At 40.6% G+C, this 23,599-nt stretch overlaps 1 protein-coding gene and 1 long non-coding RNA gene across 6 annotated transcripts in view; both read left to right on the plus strand.

Moving 5' to 3' along the window:
- LOC131359205 (uncharacterized) overlaps window positions 1-23,599 on the plus strand; it is a 105,783-nt gene that overhangs the window by 65,739 nt on the left and 16,445 nt on the right. The window lies entirely within an intron of this gene.
- Window positions 1-23,599, plus strand: part of samd4a (sterile alpha motif domain containing 4A) — a 42,134-nt gene that overhangs the window by 9,295 nt on the left and 9,240 nt on the right. For 3 of the 5 annotated variants that reach the window (XM_058398850.1, XM_058398849.1, XM_058398848.1), the window contains exons 3-7: window positions 16,771-17,313; window positions 20,763-21,068; window positions 21,302-21,411; window positions 21,852-21,938; window positions 22,871-23,105. In XM_058398850.1, the coding sequence (XP_058254833.1) occupies window positions 16,771-17,313; window positions 20,763-21,068; window positions 21,302-21,411; window positions 21,852-21,938; window positions 22,871-23,105 (1,281 nt within the window). The remainder of the gene's footprint in view (window positions 1-16,770; window positions 17,314-20,762; window positions 21,069-21,301; window positions 21,412-21,851; window positions 21,939-22,870; window positions 23,106-23,599) is intronic. The other 2 variants (XM_058398852.1, XM_058398851.1) reach the window with 1 other exon arrangement.

The following is a 23,599-nucleotide window of genomic DNA, read 5'->3' on the forward strand; positions in this document are numbered from 1 at the left end:
TCTTTTACCACAGCGATGTTAGGTTCTGTGCTCTGATTGGTCAGAAGGTTCAAATACGTTAATTTCTATAGCAGGGACTCGTATGGCAGACAAGAACGGATTAAGACACGTCTGTAATTTATGTGTCATTTATTGAAGGAGTCTCCAGTGTCAGTTCTTTGTGACCAGTGGTCATTTTGTTGGTAACACTTAATGTCCCATGCATTAGCATTACAGAACACTGGCATGATGTCCTCATGTTGATGGAAGGGAATGTAGTGACTTCATAACATTAATTTATTCACGTATGAGCATTTATGAGCTGCTTATGCCATTTATAAGCCCTAAAATATATTTTCAGATTGTTTTACACTGATGTAAGGGAACGCAAAAAAGAACAGAGCTTCCTATAATATGTCTGACATGGTGACATGCAAGAATCATTTTGTTGATGACCAATTAATGACCTTATATTATTTCTGCATATTAGATTGGTTTTAAACTTATGTAAGATTATAAAGCTATTTCTATATGCTGTTATTTATTTATTTATTTTTTTTTTCAAAATTTAAATTGTTCTTATTCTGTTGGCAGATAATTGTTTTTATTTTTAAACTTTTTTCTGCTGTAATTCTAAAAAGAAGCAATAGAACTGGACAAATTGAAGCTTAAATAATGTCTAGCAATTAGTGTAAGGATCTTAGGTATGTTCTGTCATAATGTAATATTGAGAAATATTAGATAACCTTGGCTTTATTCAAGGTACCTTCACTAAGATCAGCAGTGAGTATATCAAATGAAAAGTAACTGAGTAATAAGAGTGTTGTAGAAAATCAGCTCAATAGTGAGTATTATGTAATGACATTAGTAGCTGATGTTGCGACTTTCCAATGGGAGTTGCTCTGTTTTACAACACACCTTTAAGCCAGACTTTGAGGCATTCAGTGCCACATCTGGTTTTCTACTGGAAATGCTGACACCAAATAATTTGCTTTGTTTAAGGATTCCTGTATCTGTTTGCTAAACAGTCAAAGGTAAACTATATGGCTAAAGGTTTGTGGACACCTGACTATTCCATTCCTATGCAATTTTTCATTTTGTAATAAGCTCCAATCCTCTGGGAAGGCTTTCCACTAGAGGTTGAAGCATGGCTGTGTGGATTTGTGTTTATTCAGCTACAAGGGTATTAGTGAGATCAGACACTGATATCAGGTGAGGAAGTCTGGAGTTCCTGTTCATCCCAAAGGTGGGATTGAGGTCAGGGGTCTGTGCAGGACACTTGAGTTCTTTGACTCTTCCTACCCTAAACTAGTCCCCAAACAGGCCTGGGCTTAGTTTAGTTCTTTCAATGATGAAAAGTAATCAATATAACTTAATTTGGACTTTTATTTTAATCTGTCTGTAAAAAGAAGAAGAAGTGAGCTTGGGGCTGATTTCTTTCTAGCCCAGACTATAGATACGTGAATGTAGATTCAGGTGATTATACACCATTTTAATTTTTGTTGATATTTTATACATTTCAGCCTGTATTGCTGTCACATTCGTAACACGTCATCAAACGTGACTGAGAAAGTGCACATGAAGTTGAACTGTTTATTCTATTAGCACCCCCCCCCGCCATAAAAAGTAGGAGAAACTAAAAAGAACTTTACAGAAGAGAAGTTAGACCTCAAGTGCAGCTCCATATTTGTGTTTGTGTCTAAATGTGTTTAAATGCATCCCTCAACCCTGCAAAGCTTCAGTGTCAAGCTATCGATAGATATCAGATCACAGCCCGCCATCACTGCTCCTCATTATCAACCTCACGACCAACCGGTCGGCTGTATTTCACTAAACCCAAAACCTTTCCAGCGTGAATGGATCCTGTAAGAGCAGTCTAACCACAACCTTCCTTCCACGTTCTGAATGAATTGTGCATAGCGAATGAATTGCATATCTGTCAGAAATGTAAACTAGCAGTGTGTCTGACTGACAGGTCACACAGTTTTTTGCATCCAGAAGTGCAAGCTTAGCAAAAAGTCAATTGCTTCACTGCTGTGCCGCAGGCTAGCTAGAGAAAACTAGAGAAGCTCAACTGGGGCAAGAGGAATGTCACAGCAGGGTGAATAAGGGGCGTTTTTAGAATAAACCCAGGGCTAAGGTAAAAGATGTAACACATTAGGGTTAAGGTTAGGGTCAGGGTTAGGTCCTAGCAGCTTCTGATCTTTCAGTGTTTTTACAAATCCAGCTAAAATACCTGCTGGTTTAATATGTTGTTAGATCTATGGGATTCATGGCATCTTTTTCTTCTCCTATACATTATATATCATGCACTCTTGTTGTTGTAGCACAGCATTTTGCATCTGATTTAACCCTGAGTTGCTCAGTTATTAGCTAGGGCTGGATTCTTCTTCACATATAGGTGGATTTAAATGCTTCCTATATCTTAATTCTGGAGAATAAACTTTTTGGAAAGTGTTATATATTAGGTAGTAAACAGCTAACAGTTTGTAATGTGTATAATTCATAACCTTTAAAAATATGCTGATGTTGGATTACATCAACAGCTGAATCAGTTGTTATTTTAAGCATAAATATATGGAGGGAAAAGGATGACTTGAAGGGTAACCTTGTTGATATGAAGTTCTTTTTGGTGTTGAGGGCATCCTGGATTGGTAAAAAAAAAAAAAAGATGGAGTGTGGTTTTTGATTGAGACTCTAGGTCCAGGAATATGTGTCCAGAATATGAGAGAGAGAGAGAGAGAGAGACAGAGAGAGAGAGAGAATGAGCTCCTCATTTTCTCTTGGTCACGTCTCGACCTGTGTCTGACATCTGGGAGGGAAGAGGGGGCAGGGCAAGCTGGAAGAGTTTCCTGTCCTCTTCTTGGCAGATGGAATGGCCAGACTTGCCTGTGCTTTTCCGGCTCAGCCCAGAGAGTGAAAACGATTGACGTTTCTGAAAAAGACTCTCGTCCGGTCAGTTACGCCACAGAAGAATTACCCGTCACTGTCTGAGAGATGAAATCTAAGCATGGGGTGAAGGTTGTCATCTTGCTAAAAGATGTTTGACTTGCCCAGTTACCCCACGCAGTCAAACCGGTTCTGTAGCTACCCCAGTTGTTAGAGCATGCTCAGTTCTAATAGATCATACACTCTGGAGACATCTCTACCTTTCTACACACGCTGAAATACTCTTCCTCAGGGCTGTACATCTTGTGAGGTCATTTCTCTCCACACTGTTGCATTTGTAAGTTTGGCTTGAGCTGCCAATCATCTGGCACATCTGTGTTGTTTGTACAGCGGGACACAATGCTTTACTGTGTGCCGGGTTCAAAAAGTGCTGATTGAGCACGAAGAAGATCGACACGGATCCTTTCCGGTTCCAGACAAGGACGCGTTCAAATTAAACACAGCATTTTCCTATCAAATCTGCTTAGCGCAGTTTGCTTAGTTTTTCAGTTTTCCTCAGTGGAGGAATTCATAGTTTTATTCATCGCCCAGCATGGAGTATATGGAAATATAGATTTCTTCCAGACAGGAAGCGAATGAGTACGGGGTGAGCAAGGGGATACCAGGGGCCCAACTATTTCCTTAAATAGCACCCTTAACTCTCAAATCCGCAGACTCAAGGCTCACATTCCAGGCATAACTCCGACTGTGACATTCAGCCCTGCACAAACACCCAACCTCTGAAGTTTCCACAGGTAGACAAATTATACTGCCTTTCACTGGCAGTTTAATGGCGCTTACTTCTCATCGGGTTGCAGCACCACTTCCTGGGGGAAGCAGTTATTCAGACCTCGTGATTTTCCCCTAAAGCAATTTGGTGGAAAAGTGTAGCTCAATTATTTCGACTATACAAGGTTTAGCTAAGCATGCACAGGGAGGGTTTAATACCAGCATTGTGCGTAGCAGTATTCCGACCTCATAGAGACATAAGTACAGTGAAATTTACGCAAATAGGTTGGAGTTAAAACGAGGCACGTCTCAGCCACACGCAAGTCTTACCTTAGACCTAAATGCATCTGATGCCAATATTAAATACAATATATTACATATACTATTAATAAAAGTTGATTAGGCTTGTTTTTTTCCTACAAAAACATTTATAATGTGTATTTTTTGAAGTATAAAGTTATGAATTATTTGTAAGCAAGCTGGAATTATAGTATATGAGTCTTTAAAACTGTGAGCAGATCTGTCTTCAGAATATAGCACAAATTATTCATTTATTTATTCGGGAAATGATTTCAAATAATAAAAACGAAAGTCAGTTTTGCAACGACTAACATGATCATTACAACTAGGACTATTTATGCTGAAAAAATGTTGACAGCACTTGGCATCGAGTCAATTATCATATATATATGATATATATATGTTACATCATATTATATGATTGTCATATTAATACGTCATATTATATGTTACATCGTATTTTATTTGACAGCAAATCGCTGTTTTCTGCCTCAGTCCGCATTTTCTATCCCAGATCTTTTTCAGGCTTGTGTTTAAAGACGATGGGCTACATGGGCTATTGAAAAAAAAACCCTGTTGTGTATACCTGTGAAAAGACGTGTGAACTATATGCATCGTCTCTCAACAGGGCCCTATACACTATAAACCATATATAATTAGTAAAGAAAATAAATTAATGAGAAAAGTAGATCTCTTCTGAATGAAAACGCACATTACATTGACATAGGCTTTCATTTTATTTTTAGTCTGCGCAGTTTCAAGGCTTTGTTGCTAAAATAGAAGCGGTTCGAACACTAAGCGGTGCATTGTGGAAGCCGTGACGGACTTCCTGTGACCCAGAAAGCTGTGAGAGGGACAGACAGAGGGAGAGACAAATTGAGAGAGAGGAAAACAGACAGAAGGAGCGACGGAGCTCATCACGCGTATTGAAACAATAGTGACCCGGTGCCTATACGGCTGCATCTGGCAGGTGTTTCCCTCTCTGTCCATCCCGATAACCAATACATACACACACGCGCGTCAGTCCAGCGCAACCCCAAATCAAAGGTCATAAATAGACACGGCTGGAAGGAAAGAGAGGAAGAAACCGCACGCTTGAAGCCAGACAAACTCACAAATTGTTGTGTGTGTGTGTTTTTTTTTTTTGAGCTAAAATTAGAATGGCGCTCCTCTCTGATTTGACACGGCAGACATAACAGTGTGTGTGATTCACAGCCGTCTGAGTTGTGAGAGAAGCCCAGGCTGGGTAAGCAGGAGGCAGGATTGGTACAAAGGGTTTATGTGTGTGAGTCATACACTCCAGGTTTTAGCAGCGTCAGGAAGTCCGTGGTGATGTCTGGACTTGTTTAGTGAAATAGCCGATGTGTCCATAGAATGGGAAATGGATATGCAAAAAAATGTGTGTACACAATGCTAAACAGAAGTCACATCACTAATAAGTAGGGATAGTTCACTCACATTCACTTTTTTTTTTTTTTTTTACACATGCCAGAACATTTACATTTTGTAAAGTAATGAAAGCTTCTCGCTAGCAGCTAGAAGCTTTTAACTTTGTATTGTGATTGTGTGCTGTGTTTTACACTTCCAACTGGATCTGATTCGGTTTTCAACAGCCTCTGCTAATTCGTTTTATGTTTCTCTACAAATTATTTTACTGAGGCAAATCGTGTCTTCCGTGGTGAGGGCATGAGCGCAATGCTAAACTTGTAGCTGTAAGCTTTTCTGACTTGTTAGCAACAGTAGCCTTTTTGGCAACTAAGATTTAAGTTCCACACACACTTTAATAAAGTGGTTATAAGACACTGGCATGTTGCATTGTGTCTTTTAGTGTACTAGGATTAATTATTATACTTATTTTGGTATAACGTTCTATTGTGATGAATATTCTGCTGCAGGTACTTTAGCATAGTATAGTGTGTGCTAGTAAAATGATAATGTGTTGTATAATGTGTTGTATAATGTGCGGAGATGCGATTTTGGCACAGATATTTTAGGTGATTTTATTGCGCAGTGATTATAATGTTTTGCTGTATAATATAATATGGATTAGCATGGTTATATGAGTAAATAGAGTTATGTTTTGCAGTAGTATTATCATTTCTTGCAGTTAAATGTGTAGTGTATTGTATCATCACCATAGTTTACTGTAAACAGATTACAGCCTGTGTTGTATGATCATAGTGTGCTCTAGTCTAGTGTGGTGTAGTATAGTGAAGGGTGCTGTTTAACTTGTGTTTAAATATGATTGCAGTTTGTTTACTATGAACGTTGTGTACTGTAAACAGCCTGTTGGAGTATTGTCTGTTTTTCGAATCATAGTATGTTGTAGTATTGTGTACTGAGCTGCAGTTTATAAATGTGTGCTGTTTAGTATAGTGCATAGTTTAGAGTTTGTCTGGAGTACAGGGTGTTTTAAAAATTACAGTGTGCTGTACATTCTCCTGATGTATGTTGTGTGATTATAGTCCATTCTTATGATGTGTGTGTTGTGTGATTATAGTGTGTTCTAATGATGCTGTGTGTTGTGTGATTATAGTGTGTTCTAATGAGGTTGTGTGTTGTGTGATTATAGTCCATTCTTATGATGTGTGTGTTGTGTGATTATAGTGTGTTCTAATGAGGTTGTGTGTTGTGTGATTATAGTGTGTTCTAATGAGGTTGTGTGTTGTGTGATTATAGTCCATTCTAATGATGCTGTGTGTTGTGTGATTATAGTGTGTTCTAATGAGGTTGTGTGTTGTGTGATTATAGTGTGTTCTAATGAGGTTGTGTTGTGTGATTATAGTGTGTTCTAATGAGGTTGTGTGTTGTGTGATTATAGTGTGTTCTAATGAGGTTGTGTTGTGTGATTATAGTGTGTTCTAATGAGGTTGTGTGATTTTAGTGCATTCTAATGATGCTGTGTGTTGTGTGATTATAGTGTGTTCTAATGAGGTTGTGTGTTGTGTGATTATAGTGTGTTCTAATGATGCTGTGTGTTGTGTGATTATAGTGTGTTCTAATGATGCTGTGTGTTGTGTGATTATAGTGTGTTCTAATGAGGTTGTGTGATTATAGTGTGTTCTAATGAGGTTGTGTGTTGTGTGATTATAGTGTGTTCTAATGAGGTTGTGTGTTGTGTGATTATAGTGTGTTCTAATGAGGTTGTGTGTTGTGTGATTATAGTGTGTTCTAATGAGGTTGTGTGTTGTGTGATTATAGTGTGTTCTAATGAGGTTGTGTGTTGTGTGATTATAGTGTGTTCTAATGAGGTTGTGTGTTGTGTGATTATAGTGTGTTCTAATGAGTGTGTGTTGTGTGATTATAGTGTGTTCTAATGAGGTTGTGTGTTGTGTGATTATAGTGTGTTCTAATGAGGTTGTGTGTTGTGTGATTATAGTGTGTTCTAATGAGGTTGTGTGTTGTGTGATTATAGTGTGTTCTAATGAGTGTGTGTTGTGTGATTATAGTGTGTTCTAATGAGGTTGTGTGTTGTGTGATTATAGTGTGTTCTAATGAGGTTGTGTGTTGTGTGATTATAGTGTGTTCTAATGAGTGTGTGTTGTGTGATTATAGTGTGTTCTAATGAGGTTGTGTGTTGTGTGATTATAGTGTGTTCTAATGAGGTTGTGTGTTGTGTGATTATAGTGTGTTCTAATGAGGTTGTGTGTTGTGTGATCATAGTGCATTCTAATGATGCTGTGTGTTGTGTGATTATAGTGTGTTCTAATGAGGTTGTGTGTTGTGTGATTATAGTGTGTTCTAATGAGGTTGTGTGTTGTGTGATTATAGTGTGTTCTAATGAGGTTGTGTGTTGTGTGATTATAGTGTGTTCTAATGAGGTTGTGTGTTGTGTGATTATAGTGTGTTCTAATGAGGTTGTGTGTTGTGTGATTATAGTGCATTCTAATGATGCTGTGTGTTGTGTGATTATAGTGTGTTCTAATGAGGTTGTGTGTTGTGTGATTATAGTGTGTTCTAATGAGGTTGTGTGTTGTGTGATTATAGTGTGTTCTAATGAGTGTGTGTTGTGTGATTATAGTGTGTTCTAATGAGGTTGTGTGTTGTGTGATTATAGTGTGTTCTAATGAGGTTGTGTGTTGTGTGATTATAGTGTGTTCTAATGAGGTTGTGTGTTGTGTGATTATAGTGTGTTCTAATGAGGTTGTGTGTTGTGTGATTATAGTGTGTTCTAATGAGGTTGTGTGTTGTGTGATTATAGTGTGTTCTAATGAGGTTGTGTGTTGTGTGATTATAGTGTGTTCTAATGAGGTTGTGTGTTGTGTGATTATAGTGTGTTCTAATGAGGTTGTGTGATTATAGTGCATTCTAATGATGCTGTGTGTTGTGTGATTATAGTGTGTTCTAATGAGTGTGTTGTGTGATTATAGTGCATTCTAATGATGCTTTGTGTTGTGCTATTTTAGTGCATTCTAATGATGTGTGTCATGTGATTCTAGTGACTTCTAATGATGTTGTGTGTTGTATGATTATTAATGATGTGTGTTGTGTGATTATAGTGCCTTCTAATGATACTGTGTGTTGTATGATTATAGTGCCTTCTTATGATGTGTGATTATAGTGCGTTCTAATGATGTATGCTGTTGTGTGATTATAGTGCGTTCTAATAATGTATGCTGTTGTGTGATTATAGTGCGTTCTAATAATGTATGCTGTTGTGTGATTATAGTGCGTTCTAATAATGTATGCTGTTGTGTGATTATAGTGCGTTCTAATGATGTATGCTGTTGTGTGATTATAGTGCGTTCTAATGATGTATGCTGTTGTGTGATTATAGTGCGTTCTAATGATGTATGCTGTTGTGTGATTATAGTGCGTTCTAATGATGTATGCTGTTGTGTGATTATAGTGCGTTCTAATGATGTGCGTTGTAGTATGATTATTCTGCATTCTAATGATGCTGTGTGATGTGTCTATGATTATAGTCCATTCTAATGATGTGAGTCGTGTGATTATAGTGACTTCTAATGATGTTGTGTGATTATTAATAATGTGTGTTGTCTGATTATAGTGCATTCAAATGATGCTGTGTGTTGTGTTTATAGTGCCTTGTAATAATGTGTGTTGTGTGATTATAGTGAATTCTAATGATGTTGTGTGACGTGTCGTATGATTATAGTCCATTCAAATGATGTGAGTTGTGTGATTATAGTGAATTCTAATGTTGTGTGATTATTAATGATGTGTGTTGTGTGATTATAGTGCATTCTAATGATGTATGTTGTTGTGTGATTATAGTGCATTCTAATGATTTTGTGTGCTGTGTTATTATAGTGCAATCTTATGATATGTTGTATCAGATGATTAGAGCGCATTTTAATGATGTCGTATGATTATAGTGCATTCTAATGATGTTGTATGTTGTCATGTGTTGACATAGTGTATTTTAATGATGCTGTGTGTTGTGTGATTATAGTGCATTCTAATGATGTGTCGCGTGATTATAGTTCATTCTAATGATGTTTTATGTTTTCGTGTGTTTATAGTGTATTTAAATGATGTTGTGTGTTGTAGTCTGATTATATTGCATTCTAATGATGTTGTGTGTTTTTATATTTCACGTTCTAATGACGTAATACGATTCTAGTACCTTCGAAAGATGTGTGTTGTATAATTACAGTAGATTCTAGTGATGTGTGTTGCAGTATGATTATGGTTCATTCTACTGATGTGTTGTGTGATTGTAGTGCATTCTAAAGATGCTATGTGTAGTTGTAGTATGCGCTAATCTCATTAGACAAGATTTATTCCTTAACGTGATAGTGTGTGGGGCTGATATGTAGTCTAAGGTATTGCTGTAGTGTATTGTGTGTGTGTTGACGTGTGCTGTATAAATAACAAGTGTTCTTGACTTGTTGACTGATAGTGTGCTACTGAACTGAACTACTGTGTGTAATGATGAAGTATACTGTATGAAGTATTCATGTGCATCACACACACACACACACACACAGTGGAAGTGTTCGTGATATGGCCTTCTCTTTTTTCTTGCCCTTTTCATTCCTTTGTCACCCTTTCTCACTGTTTGAAGAGTCGTTCTTCTGATAAGTACTGCTCTCTCTCTCTCTCTCTCTCTCTCTCTCTCTCTTTCTCTCTCACCCTCACCCTCCATCCGCATCCCCTCCACTCTGCTAAATGCATTAGGAGTCCGTTTAAGGTAGTGCGCTTTATCGTAGCGTCTGGCTGCGAGTGATCTCACAGTGAAACTATGCATCTCAGCAGCGTGGTTTGGGACGCGGCAGCTCCGTTCGGAAAACTGTTCATTCTTCCGCTGAACGAGTGGATGTGTGGAACGCAGCACATTCCTCTGAGCTGAGCTGGAGAGAGGAGAGGAGGAACAGAGAGAAGGGTGGGGGATACTCTCACTGTCTCTCTCTCTCTCTCTCTCTCTCTCTCTCCCTTTCTCCCTCTCTCTGTCCTTTTTCTATTTCTGTCTATTTGTCTCTGCCTTTACTTTCCTCTCACTTTTTCTTTTTCATCCAAAAAATTCCTTCATTATGTCTGTCTGTCTGTCTGTCTATCTATCTGCTCTTTTTTTTAGTACATCTCTCCCCCTTATTTCTCTTTTTTCCTCTACACCTCTTTAGCCACCATAGACCGGTCCTGTGTGTGTGTGTATGTTTGTGTGTATGTAGTGTAATGGGTATAGATTGATTCTTCAGATAAACTTTAAATCTCCTTCTTCCCTCCCCCGAGTCACACCATTCTTGACATTCCTGATGTTGTGATGGTTCTGATGGTCAGTAGTTGACCAGAGCGTGTTGTGCTGGGGGCTTAAAGGTGGTGTGTCATTCTTGTGGGAACACGCCGTGCCCTTGTTGTGTTGACTCAACAACTATAAAAAGGAATGGTCACACACACAGAGAGAGAGTGTGTGTGTGTGTGTGTTTGTAGTGCTAACATGTCATATGGAGGCTGTTTCTTTGACACCAAACTTTACACCCCGCCACAGACATGTATTTTTCCCGATCTCCTCGTGCCCTACCTGTGATTCCGCCTGACCGGACAGTGGTGTGTGTGTGCCTGTTCCCGAGTGGTGCGTGTGTATGGCTGAACTTGTAAAAATAGGGTGTTATCTCTAAGCCATGGGGTGTTAGGGTGTGTGTGATGTGGAGGATCTATAAATAGAAATAGAAGGGAATCATGTGTCTGACAAACAACTCACCTCCCATTTAGATGGACATGTGTGTATGTGTGTGTGTGTGTGTGTGTGTGTGAGGTGTCATTTGTCAACTTTTAACCATGTCACTACACTACATTTATTCACTGGCTGTGTGTTGATTTGTTTATACAGTCAGTGATTACACTACAGGTTTATCTCTTGTGTTTATAGTCACCACTACTGTCACTGCTTGTGGGCGGGGCCTGTACAGCCTTCCGAAAGAGCACCATGTTACTTTTCTTAAACCAATTGTTCATTCATTCATCTTTAGTGCATTTTTATATTTATTTATTTAAAAAAATGTAAAGCTTTGTAACTTTTTTGTATTGAACAGGAACTAAACAAAGGGAAACTTAATACAGAACCGAATGTCCAATTATTTCACTTTGTGATTTCATTATAACCGATGAGATGAGCAACAGAAAAGCCTTCGTCCAATTACCCAGAAATCTCATTTTGAATTCTGATTATTAGATGGCCGGGAGATGTTTTTCTGTCAGATTCAGACTTTCTGACAATTTTTCAAAACCAGATGCCTTCCAGTGCCACTCCATACCAATCAGTGCCACTCCATACCAATCATAGACTGGACAATGACAGGATTTTTTTTTTGTCTCATGAGGGGGTGTCAGTGGTGTGGTTGGTTGATTGACACATTCGACAGCCAATTACAAATAAACAGGTCTACAACTAAAAAAAATGGTGACATGAGGAACGAGCAGGAGTTCATAGATCTAACCTGTGCAGAAACGGCACTCTTCAACACTGATTCACTTCAGATTGAATTATTTTGTGTTGTCTAAACACTAATACATTGTTATTACACGTGTAATATCTCGGCTTTGTTTAATGGTCTAGTGTTTGTCCCCTGACGACGAGGCAAGAAATTCTGCACAAGTGTTTTTATTTTTTATAAACGCCATTAAACATGTCTCGAATTTGATTTAATGAAAAGAAGAAAATGTCTGCCTATGTTCGGGTTAACAAGCTCTTAACAGGCCTCATGTGGACACACCCATCCATCTGAAAGCGTTGTGTGTGTGTGTGTTTGTGAAATAGCTGACATTGCACGGTTTGTAAAACACATCTGCTATATTCTACTCATGTTTTTAGCCTGAGGACAGAGTTGTGCTCAGATCAGCATGCTAGGCTTGACCAGATGAGCATGTTGGATGAAAATTGCCAGCGTGTTGATGCTCAGAGGCTTGGCACTGCTGGCTAAGTCATGTCGGAGTGGTCACACATGGTTACGCACACACTTGAAGAAATCGAGAGATCAGTTGCTTGAAAAGAACATTGGGATATATTAGAATTAGGAAATGTAGAATTCCTTGTATTTTTTTCACCTCTGTTTTGGCCCTTTAACCTGACTGATAAAGTGTTTAAGCAGGGCTTTCCTCACACTGCACCTCTGATTCACAGATTCCAAGTCTCTCTCTCTCTCTTTTTCCCTTGGGTTCTCTTCTTCATGACTCATGCAGATGACCACATGGTTCACTTTGGCCTTTCAGCGTACATTTACCTCCTGTCTATGGGAGAGTGGAATGGAAAAGAGAGAGGATAAGAGTGTACGACTGTTAGAGGAATGAATGAGTGTAAATGTGTGTGTGTGTGTGAGTGTGAGAAGGGGGGTAAGGAGGGGTTTACACAAATGCTTGGAAAGGACATAGAGAAAGTCTGCTCACTGTTTCCATCCTCCCTCTCCAAGAGCTCCTACGGCTCTGAATGGCTCCTGGAGTAGCTGAGCGTTTAGTACTGCAGGGTCAGAGAAAAGATGCAGAGAGAGAGATGGACAGAATGTGAGAAAAAGAAGAATGAGACATAATTCTACATTATTCAAAAACCTGAGTTTACACATTAGTGCTGGACTGGCCTCCTTCAGTAGAACTGACATGCTGAAAAACCACGCCTTCCTCAGTAGAACTGACCTCCCTAAAGGCCACGCCTTCTTCAGTAGAACTGACATGCCCAAAGACCATGCCTCCTTCAGTAGAACTGACATGCCCAAAGGCCACGCCTCCTTCAGTAAAACTGACATGCCCAAGGGCCATGCCTCCTTCAGTAGAACTGACATACCCAAGGGCCATGCCTCCTTCAGTAGAACTGACATGCCCAAGGGCCATGCCTCCTTCAGTAGAACTGACATACCCAAGGGCCATGCCTCCTTCAGTAGAACTGACATACCCAAGGGCCATGCCTCCTTCAGTAGAACTGACATACCCAAGGGCCATGCCTCCTTCAGTAGAACTGACATACCCAAGGGCCATGCCTCCTTCAGTAGAACTGACATACCCAAGGGCCACGCCTCCTTCAGTAGAACTGACATACCCAAGGGCCACGCCTCCTTCAGTAGAACTGACATACCCAAGGGCCATGCCTCCTTCAGTAGAACTGACATGCCCAAGGGCCATGCCTCCTTCAGTAGAACTGACATACCCAAGGGCCACGCCTCCTTCAGTAGAACTGACATACCCAAGGGCCACGCCTCCTTTAGTAGAACTGACATACCCAAGGGCCATGCCTCCTTTAGTAGAACTGACATACCCAAGGGCCATGCCTCCTTTAGTAGAACTGACATACCCAAGGGCCATGCCTCCTTTAGTAGAACTGACATACCCAAGGGCCATGCCTCCTTTAGTAGAACTGACATACCCAAGGGCCATGCCTCCTTCAGTAGAACTGACATACCCAAGGGCCATGCCTCCTTTAGTAGAACTGACATACCCAAGGGCCATGCCTCCTTCAGTAGAACTGACATACCCAAGGGCCACGCCTCCTTTAGTAGAACTGACATGCCCAAGGGCCACGCCTCCTTTAGTAGAACTGACATGCCCAAGGGCCATGCCTCCTTTAGTAGAACTGACATACCCAAGGGCCACGCCTCCTTTAGTAGAACTGACATGCCCAAGGGCCACGCTTCCTTCAGTAGAACTGCCATGCCCAAAGGCCACACCTCCTTCAGTAGAACTGACATACCCAAAGGCCTTGACATTTTGAGAGGCACTGAAGCCAAACCTCCTTCACTGAGCCTGACATACAGAGAAGCCGTACTTCCTTTACTGCGACTCACTACCAAAAGACCACGCCTTCTTCATTGAGACTGACATGCCTGCCTACTCCAATTACAATCAAACTTTATGACCCCAATTATTGAATGTGTCAATGTTCTGAAAGGAGGGTTAACACTCAGTGAGCAATATAAGACAGATAGAATTAGCATGAGTGTGTATGGATGTGCAACAGCGAGCAGTCGGTGGAGGAAGTGAACAGGGGGATTGTGACAGCAGAAGTCTGAGAGATGAGAAGCCTCTATTGTATCAGCAGCTCACTCCATCAGCTGGGCTGGAGGGGCAGGGTGGTAGTAGGAGGAGTGGAGCAATACGGGAGAATAGAAGAGTGGGAGAGATGAGGAGCACGATGAGATTAAAATACTTTGCCACCTAAAAGTCATACGTTTTATGAGTTCATATCCAAAGCTGATTTATTTTAAAACCATCCTGACACACACCTGTGGTGCTAAGTTAAGAGAGCGCTAACAGTATCTAGAGCCTCAGATTGTGCTAAACCAGTCTGAGATTGAACGTTTCCAGAATGTAGCCTGCCTGCCGTGTGATTTCAGGACATCACAAATAACTCGCGTTGAAGCTCACAGCTTTTACAAATAAAAAAAAGCATCACCCACGACCCTGTAAAAATGGAAGTGCCAGAAAAAGTCGTCGAACGTTGAGCGCTCAACAGCTGAACAGCCGTGTCTCGGTGCGAGCATTGGGGGACAATAGTGTAATTGTGTGTGTGTGTGTGTGCACTTCACCATATCAATGATTATACTTATTAAATAACAACACATTCTTGGGTTTGTTGATTATTAGTCTTCGATTTGAGCATCCACCATACATATCCCTGTGAATGAAGTGTTACTATGGAAACAGAACAGGCCTGTGGACATACAGTATCTCCACAACTAGAACCAGATCAAAAAGCAGCTGATCAGAGACGACGAAGTGACGCAAATATTTCTGAAGCTGTCATTATGTGCGTAAATCCTGGCTATCACGAGAAGCCAACTGACTTCATCCCTGTCCCTAAAAGTGCCCCAAGCCCCGACGTGTTCCTTCTAGTCTGAACTTTGGTGACAGCGAGAAAGCGAAGACATATTGTATGGAAGACCTCGAGGGCACATGAATTAACATGCATTCCAGCACATACACACAGAGCCTGTTCCACTTCTGCTATAAAGTAATGCTAAAAGGATCCGAGTCAGTCGTACTAATACATAAGGTTCATTTTAAACCAAAGTATATGAGCCTATGCTCGCTGGATTTCAGCATAAGTCTTACTAGCTGCTTGGATACCTATAGCATTAGTAGCTACCAGGCTAACTGACTTATATTCTCACACCTACTCAATTTTACCTCAAGCTCATCAGTCAATAGCAGTCTGTAGAAAAGTGTAAAAACCGTGGTCTCAGTTGCTAAGTAGGATTGTTCATTTAGCCATAATTGTTTTGAAAAGCTATTTATCAGACGCTGTTTAGCTGACAGGATATGTAACTAGCTAATATACAGTGCACAGTATATATCAGGCAAACTAGAATTAGTTACTAGCTAATATGTGGTTTATATAACTAGCTAATTTGCAGGATAAATAATAAAAATGCAGCAAATAGCATCACAAACCAGCTAACATGAATGTGTGTATAGATATAAATATCTAGTTAGCTATTAGCAGCATATTTGAACAGCTAATATGCAGGATATGTAATTAATATGGAGCATATGTAACTAGCAAACTAGCATAACGTGAATATGCACATGATTATGAATATTCAGCAGTATATTTTTGAATCATTAATGGATAACTAGCATTATACATAGTATATACAACTGATTTTAGTCACCCAGTGTTAGTAACAGGGTCCGTTTCAGATATATGAACTGTTGTTTTTATTTACAGTAAGTCAAGCTGCTAAACATATGTGTCTGGCTAACTTGTGGTATATGTAACCCACTAAGGTATATAACTAGCTAATTAGCATGAGATGTACCCTAATATGAAATCTATGTAGTTAGCTAATATGTAATGTATGAAGCTAGCCAGCTTGGGTATCAGCTCAGGTTCGGATATCTAAACCGAGATGTTAGGTTTTTTTGTTAATATTATTTGTATTTTGGAATATTAAGCTTTGATAAATGGAAACGATCATGGAATTAATTTCAGTGCAACCCTAATCAGGACACATTTGTCAATGTGTATACTGTTCTTTAACCAGTCCTCTATTTGTGGTATTGGACAAAGTGTCCATGACCTCAGAGTATCTATAGCTGAAGCTGAACTGGACAGGACAAGTGTTTCTGAGACATGCCTCAATAGGTCGGATATGTTGGATATGTATAGCTGCTTGTACACTGCGTAATAGTTTAGACATAGCGCTGTGGCAACTGGTTTGAACAACGGGTAAAATAAAGAAATGATCTTTCCCTGTCCTCTTGCAGTGGAGAAGCTAGCCATATTTGTCTAGAGATGCTATATTAGATTGTATCGCTGTTATTTGGGGTTTTGTCATGATACGAGAAACCACAAAATCTCTCCTCTGAAGACTTTAAATACGTAAATTGAATATGTTTACTAAAATAAATATATCCTAAATATATCTTCTCATCTCTCTTTCTCAGCGGTGATTGGCCAGTGGCAAGTCGAGCCAAAAGAGCGTCTCATCTCTCTGGTCCTGACCCACTTGCCCCTCCTCAAGCCTGGAAACGGCGAAGCCAAAAGCGAGTACATGCGGCTACTTCCCAAAATCCTCACGCATACGATCGAGTTTGGACGGCACCTCGAGGAGAGCAGGCAGCTGCTCTCGTACGCTCTCATCCATCCGGCCACGTCTCTGGAGGACCGGGCCGATCTCGCTCTCTGGCTCAACCATCTGGAGGAACGGGCAGCCACTCGCACTGCTGGAGGAGGTGGAGGAGGAGGAGGAGGAGGAGGAGATTCACTAGAGAGAGTGCCTTCTTCTCATCACCTCTATGCCCAGCATCAGCGTTACGGCTCTGATGATCGCCTCAACGGCTGGCAGGGATCCAGAGACTCGGGCATCGCCACCTGGCACACGCAGCAACAACAGCAGGGTTGTGAGAATGGGCATCTTCTTCTATATCCATCGTCATCAGTCCCTTCTACCATCAATACAGTGGGCACAGGAAGTGGAAGCAACTCCAGTAAGTTTACTTCGGGCCTTCATTGGACATATTACAGTATTACATTAAGTCTGATTGATGTGTTCATGTGGAGTCTGATTAGCAGGTGTAGGTTATTTACACTAGGTCTGATACGCACTTGTTGGGTCTGTATAGGTCTAATCGACGGGTTTGATCGTACTGTTTGGAGTGTTTACATTGAGTCTGGTCAGAGTTTTAACTTTGAGTCTGGTCAGTGTGTTTTTGGTGGGTCTGATTAGTCTACTAATGTTGGATTTGATCACTAGGTTTAAGGCTGGTCACTGTGTGATTACACTGGAATCTGACTTCTCTTTAGTCTGGTCAATGGTTTAACCTATTGTCTGATCAGTGTATATATGTTGTTGGTATGATCAGCATTAGAAATTTACATCTGATTAGACTGCTTTTACCAAAGCCAATCTATAAGTGTGTAAGTTGGACCTAATTAGTGTATTGACATTGGGTCTGATGAGAGTGGTTACATTGCATCTAATCAGTGTTTACCTCATATCTGGACTATGGGTTTATGTTAGATGTAGGTTTTATGTTTATATTATGTTAGATGTTTTAATGGCCCTGAACAGTGTGTTTGCACTGGGACTGGTCAGTGTTTGTGTACACTGAGTCTGATAAGTGTACAGTTGGTCTGATAAATGTGTTTATGCCGAGCCTGTTTAGTGTCCATTCTTTGAGTTTGAACAGAGTGTTTATGTTGAGTCTGAGGAGTGTGTTGACATTGAGTCTTCAGTGTTTGTTGTTTGATCAGTCTCTATGTGTAGGCTGAGTCTGATCAGTTTGCCTACACTGAGTCTGATCTTTGTATAAACATTGAGTCTGATCAGTTTGTTTACATTGAGTCTGATCTTTGTATTAACACTGAGTCTGATCAGTTTGTTTACACTGAGTCTGATCTTTGTATAAACACTGAGTCTGATCAGTTTGTTTACACTGAGTCTGATCTTTGTATAAACACTGAGTCTGATCAGTTTGTTTACATTGAGTCTGATCTTTGTATAAACACTGAGTCTGATCAGTTTGCCTACACTGAGTCTGATCAGTTTGTTTACATTGAGTCTGATCTTTGTATAAACACTGAGTCTGATCAGTTTGCCTACACTGAGTCTGATCAGTTTGTTTACATTGAGTCTGATCTTTGTATAAACACTGAGTCTGATCAGTTTGCCTACACTGAGTCTGATCAGTTTGCCTACACTGAGTCTGATCTTTGTATAAACACTGAGTCTCATCTTTGTATTAACACTGAGTCTGATCTTTGTATAAACACTGAGTCTGATCAGTTTGCCTACACTGAGTCTGATCTTTGTATAAACACTGAGTCTGATCTTTGTATAAACACTGAGTCTGATCTTTGTATAAACACTGAGTCTGATCAGTTTGTTTACATTGAGTCTGATCTTTGTATAAACACTGAGTCTGATCAGTTTGCTTACACTGAGTCTGATCTTTGTATAAACACTGAGTCTGATCAGTTTGCATACACTGAGTCTGATCTTTGTATAAACACTGAGTCTGATCAGTTTGCTTACACTGAGTCTGATCTTTGTATAAACACTGAGTCTGATCAGTTTGCATACACTGAGTCTGATCTTTGTATAAACATTGAGTCTGATCAGTGTGTATACACTAAATCTGATCAGCATGTTCACTGTGTATCTGATCGCTGTGTGTCTTTGAGTCTGATCATTGTTTTGTGTATGAAGTCTGATAAGTGTTGTACATTGAGTCCGATCTGATGAAGCTCTGTGTCAGTGTTGGTATGAAGGGTGTAGTGAGAGAATTTTATGAAGAAAAAAAACCCCGAAAAGGTACATTTTAGGTCAGTTAAAGAATTGATTTTTGTTTCCTGAGAGACTTGTTTGCTGAAACGCTGATTGTGGGCCATAGTTCAGATCTCAGATCAGACACAGATTTTGTGCCACATCTGCCCAAGAGCAAACAAATAACATGACTTAACATGTCTTTACACTTGCGCAAGGATTGACCATACTGACCATAAAACTGCACATGAACTCAATTTGAGAAACTCGCCCCAAATTAAACATGCATGAATTTTCCTCTGTGGTCGATTAGCAGTAATGAGTTGCATGTTTTAATTTTTTACACCGTCACCTGCATTTAATGTTGAAGGGAGAACACAGTGTTCACTTCACTTTTGGCCAGACTCTCGGACACAAACCCCTGACACAACAACGTGGAGAGGATGAGAAACATACTGGCAGTGTGTGGCACTGAAGTGGCTGTGACAAAGATATTAGGATTGAAAATATCTGTGGTTAGAGCGGGATATTTCCAGCGGAGAATGCGAGGCTCCTTTTTATTCCTGATGAAGGAGACAGCTGAAGATATAAATAAGGGCCCATTTAATGCTTGGCTCCACAAGATCCCCTTTATTTTAAACTGTTTGGAGTCTGAGCAGCACAAAAGCCCGTTTTTTGTTTTTTTTTAAACCTCCCGTCATTCCGTCACCGACCACAAACACACACTTATTAGAATTACAACCAGCTCGGCTTGTGTCCGCTTCAAATAACATTTTTACTTTTTACACAATGAGTCCAGCGTTTAACACATGCTGTTTTGTCTAGGTATTTAAAAAAATACTGTGCAAACGTCATAGAAAAATTCTCTATAGAATTAAATACGGATAATAGGTAAACAGTGGCCCTGGCCTGTCCTATATCCCATAACCTGTTATATTAACAGTCAAAAGCATCATTTCAATTTTTAGCTCGGCATCTCGTCTCCTCCTTGCCACACCGAGACAAACAGACGCTCCCACACCTCCCAGTCCATAGTCCGTCCCCAGCTGAGCACCGCATGCCATTCCTTCCCTTCCCTTGTAAGGTAGGCTTTTGTGGGGTCTGTATTTAGGGGAAATGGCTAATATTTAGGGACTGGAGCGTGTAATGTTAGCTGGGCACCTATTTTAAAACCGGTCCTGGAAAGCCTATACATAGGACAAACTGCTACTCTACTGCTTATAGGTTTTTCGTCCTGTCCTGCCCCCTTCTGCCACCTGCCCTATACACTTGCTCCCTATGAGCTCTGGTAGGCCTGATGCCTCAGAACAGGCCTGACTAAGTCGTCTTTACAGAGAAAGCACTCGATAGCAATTTCATGCTACAGCAGCCATATTCAGAGTTGAATTATGTGGGCACAGGGAGGAGTTAACCCAGACGGTGTGCACATCTGTATTCAGACTTCTGACATAACTACAAGCGCTGCTCAGAGAGCCGTGTGTGAAATCTCCACGTCTTTGTTATGATTTTTAATTGAATCTGATTTGTTTGAGTCTATACGTGTACAAGCCATGAAGCCGCCTGTATATTAAAAACAACTTTTTAGTGATGCCATAAACAGGTATAGGTTAGGTTTGATTCTTGTCTCTCACTGTATAATATGTGTGTGTGTGTGTGTGTGTTTGTGTACAGTCCTGCAGTCTGCGGGTCAGCACAGTCCTCTGAAGCGTTCCGTCTCTCTCACTCCCCCGATGAGCGGCTCGTCCACTCAGCCTCTGGGGCATGGCTGGCTCTCACAGGAGGACCTGCGGGGACGGGGGGCTCCTCTCACCCCTGACCACGCCCCTCTGTCCCCTCAGAGCAGCGTGGCGTCATCAGGGAGCGGTGGCAGCGAGCACCTAGAAGATGGCTCGGGCCTGGGCATGGCACTCCGGAGCTCTTTCAACGAGGAAGGGAGCGGCATGAGGGGTGAGGGAACTGTCTCTGTGAACTGCCATAGTGGGTGTAACTAATTTATCCTTCATTAAACCCCATCAACTCACTCACTCACTCTTTTAAGACATTCAAGTGTGCACTGCTGTACAGGATTGTGTCTTTAGATACCAGTAAGCTGAACTGGTGATCAGTGATTGGAGGTGTAGAAGCTTTCCCACTGAGCAACTATAGTTTCTGTAGATTCTTTTTCCTTCTGTGGTTACCCAAACCCATGTTGTGTGTGTTCTTGCCCACAGACGTTCCGGCATGGCTGAAGAGTCTGCGTTTGCACAAGTACGCTGGTCTGTTCTCCACTATGACCTATGACGAGATGATGTCGCTGACGGAGCAGCAGCTGGAGGCACAGGTGAGCGTCTTGGGTGTGCGATTGTGTGTTTCATATACACTACGATAGAACTAAATGACTATATTTAAATATATAAATAGATATCTCGAACACCGGAGTGTCATCGACCATCATGAAAATTTTTTCTGATCCGCTGTCAGCGCCTAGTAGCCCCACCCCTCTTCCATTACACAAGCGTCCCAACATTCTACACTTACGCAATTCACTTTTTTCGGTTAAATAAATACTTAGATACGTGAAGTGCAATTTTTGTTGGAATATTCAGTGTGAACACAATGTTTATGCCATAGTGCATACGTATGCCGGTTTTGATTTTGCTGTCAGAGCTGCTATTATAGAATATTAATCAACACCTTCTGACCAATCAGAATTGAGAATTGTGTCCTATCATCAAAATGATCTGAGAACATCACAACAAACGCTACAATCTCTCACAACAGAGCGTTACTAAAGGGGCGCGGCACAAGATCATCATCAGCATCCAGAAACTGAAAGAGAGACAGAACATGCTGCGCTCTTTGGAAAAGGTTTGTCTTTTCTTGTTTTCTCTTTCTCATTCCTTAATACGACTAGTATTGCAGTGTAAAAAGGGAGTGGATGTTTGTCAGCTTCTGTATAATTACGTGATATATTAATAATAAATAAATGGATTTAAGTCTGTCTCAGATTGTCTAGTTCTTATCTAACCACTACTAATACTATTCCTGCTGCTGTTTTTATTTATTTTTAATAACAAAAAGCTAACGTGCGCTCTCTTCCGAGACGTGCAAAGCTAGCTATAGTTATCTCTTTCAAACTGTGGCCCATGCTTGATCACAAGGCAACGTAACACATGTAGAGGAAAGCACAGTCAGCCCTTTTCCGCATACATACATGAGCATGAGATCCTCATGACTGGCTAGTGATTGGGACCGAAAGTATGCCATCCCTCTACCCTTGTCAAAATAGAGATTCCAAAGTATATTATTACGTCTAGGGAACGAATTCAGACCCGGAAAAAGTGTTTATGGAAAATAATCAAATTTCAGTTCAGTGTTTTCAACGAGATCAGAAAACAGGGACTCAGTGTTCAGCTGGAAGCAGTAAAGCTGTTCAAGCCTGGTCAAGCCGCGTAGATGAAAACATGCATGTATTTTCGGGAGAACTTCATCACCACATGTCATTTTGCACCTCATTACACGGCAGAAATATCCCAACACCTGACCGTTGCTCATCTACAATTTATGGACGCGTCAAAAATAAATAATGCAGCTGGCTGTGACCTTGAATACCAATTCTACTCGCATCTGATAATTTGTCATTCGCTCACACTCTTTCCTTCACTTTGTGTCTATCAGTCTTGATAACTCTCCCTGCTTATTATTTCACTTATATCAAACATTTTGCTGTGTGTTCATTTTTCTTTATCTCTAGTCATCTCATGTTCTCACATCTCTCTCTCTCTCTCTCTCTCTCTCAGGATGTGTTGGAAGGTGGGAATCTGCGTTCTCCTTTGCAGGAGCTCCATTATATCGTCGGGACTCCCATTAAAGCGTTCAACAGCGTGGCCGAGTCTCCACAGCGCTCCCTACTGAGCGCCGAGGGAAAGAGCGCAGCCACCGGAGTGTGTGTGAGCGGAGGGGAAGCCGAGAGCAGCACCACACTCATAGCAGAGGGGGACATTCCTGCTCAGTTCACACGCGTCATGGGCAAAGGTACACATAAACAAACATGTGTGTCTTACTATACTTGTGAGGACTTTCCACGGACAAAATTATTAACTAAGTCATGATGTGCTACGGTTTAGTCTAACCTGAACATGAAACGTTTCAGCCGCAGATTTTGTAGAAAAAAAAACAAGGTTTACTCGTGAGCGCTTACCAAATGTCCCCCATGAGCACAAATTATAGGGGGATAATTTTCACATCTTTACATATCAGTATTAGTTTACTTATTATTAGTTCATTAGTTTAGTTTAATACTTTTTTTTAGTCAGATCTGTAGGTTGTTTTGTGAGGACCTGCTATATGCAAGTTCCTACAAATCCTTATAGAGACATTACTGTGGCAAAACCTCAGTAATCAAATCTAAACCATTTGGCTCATATATTTATTTATTTATTTCATAAAAATCTGCAGTTTTTGTAATAAAAAAGGCAGCTGCTCAAGCACAAATTTGTCAGATATTCCTATCATTTTGAGGATATATA

Source organism: Hemibagrus wyckioides, linkage group LG09 (assembly GCF_019097595.1).
Source record: "Hemibagrus wyckioides isolate EC202008001 linkage group LG09, SWU_Hwy_1.0, whole genome shotgun sequence".
Taxonomy (NCBI): domain Eukaryota; kingdom Metazoa; phylum Chordata; class Actinopteri; order Siluriformes; family Bagridae; genus Hemibagrus; species Hemibagrus wyckioides.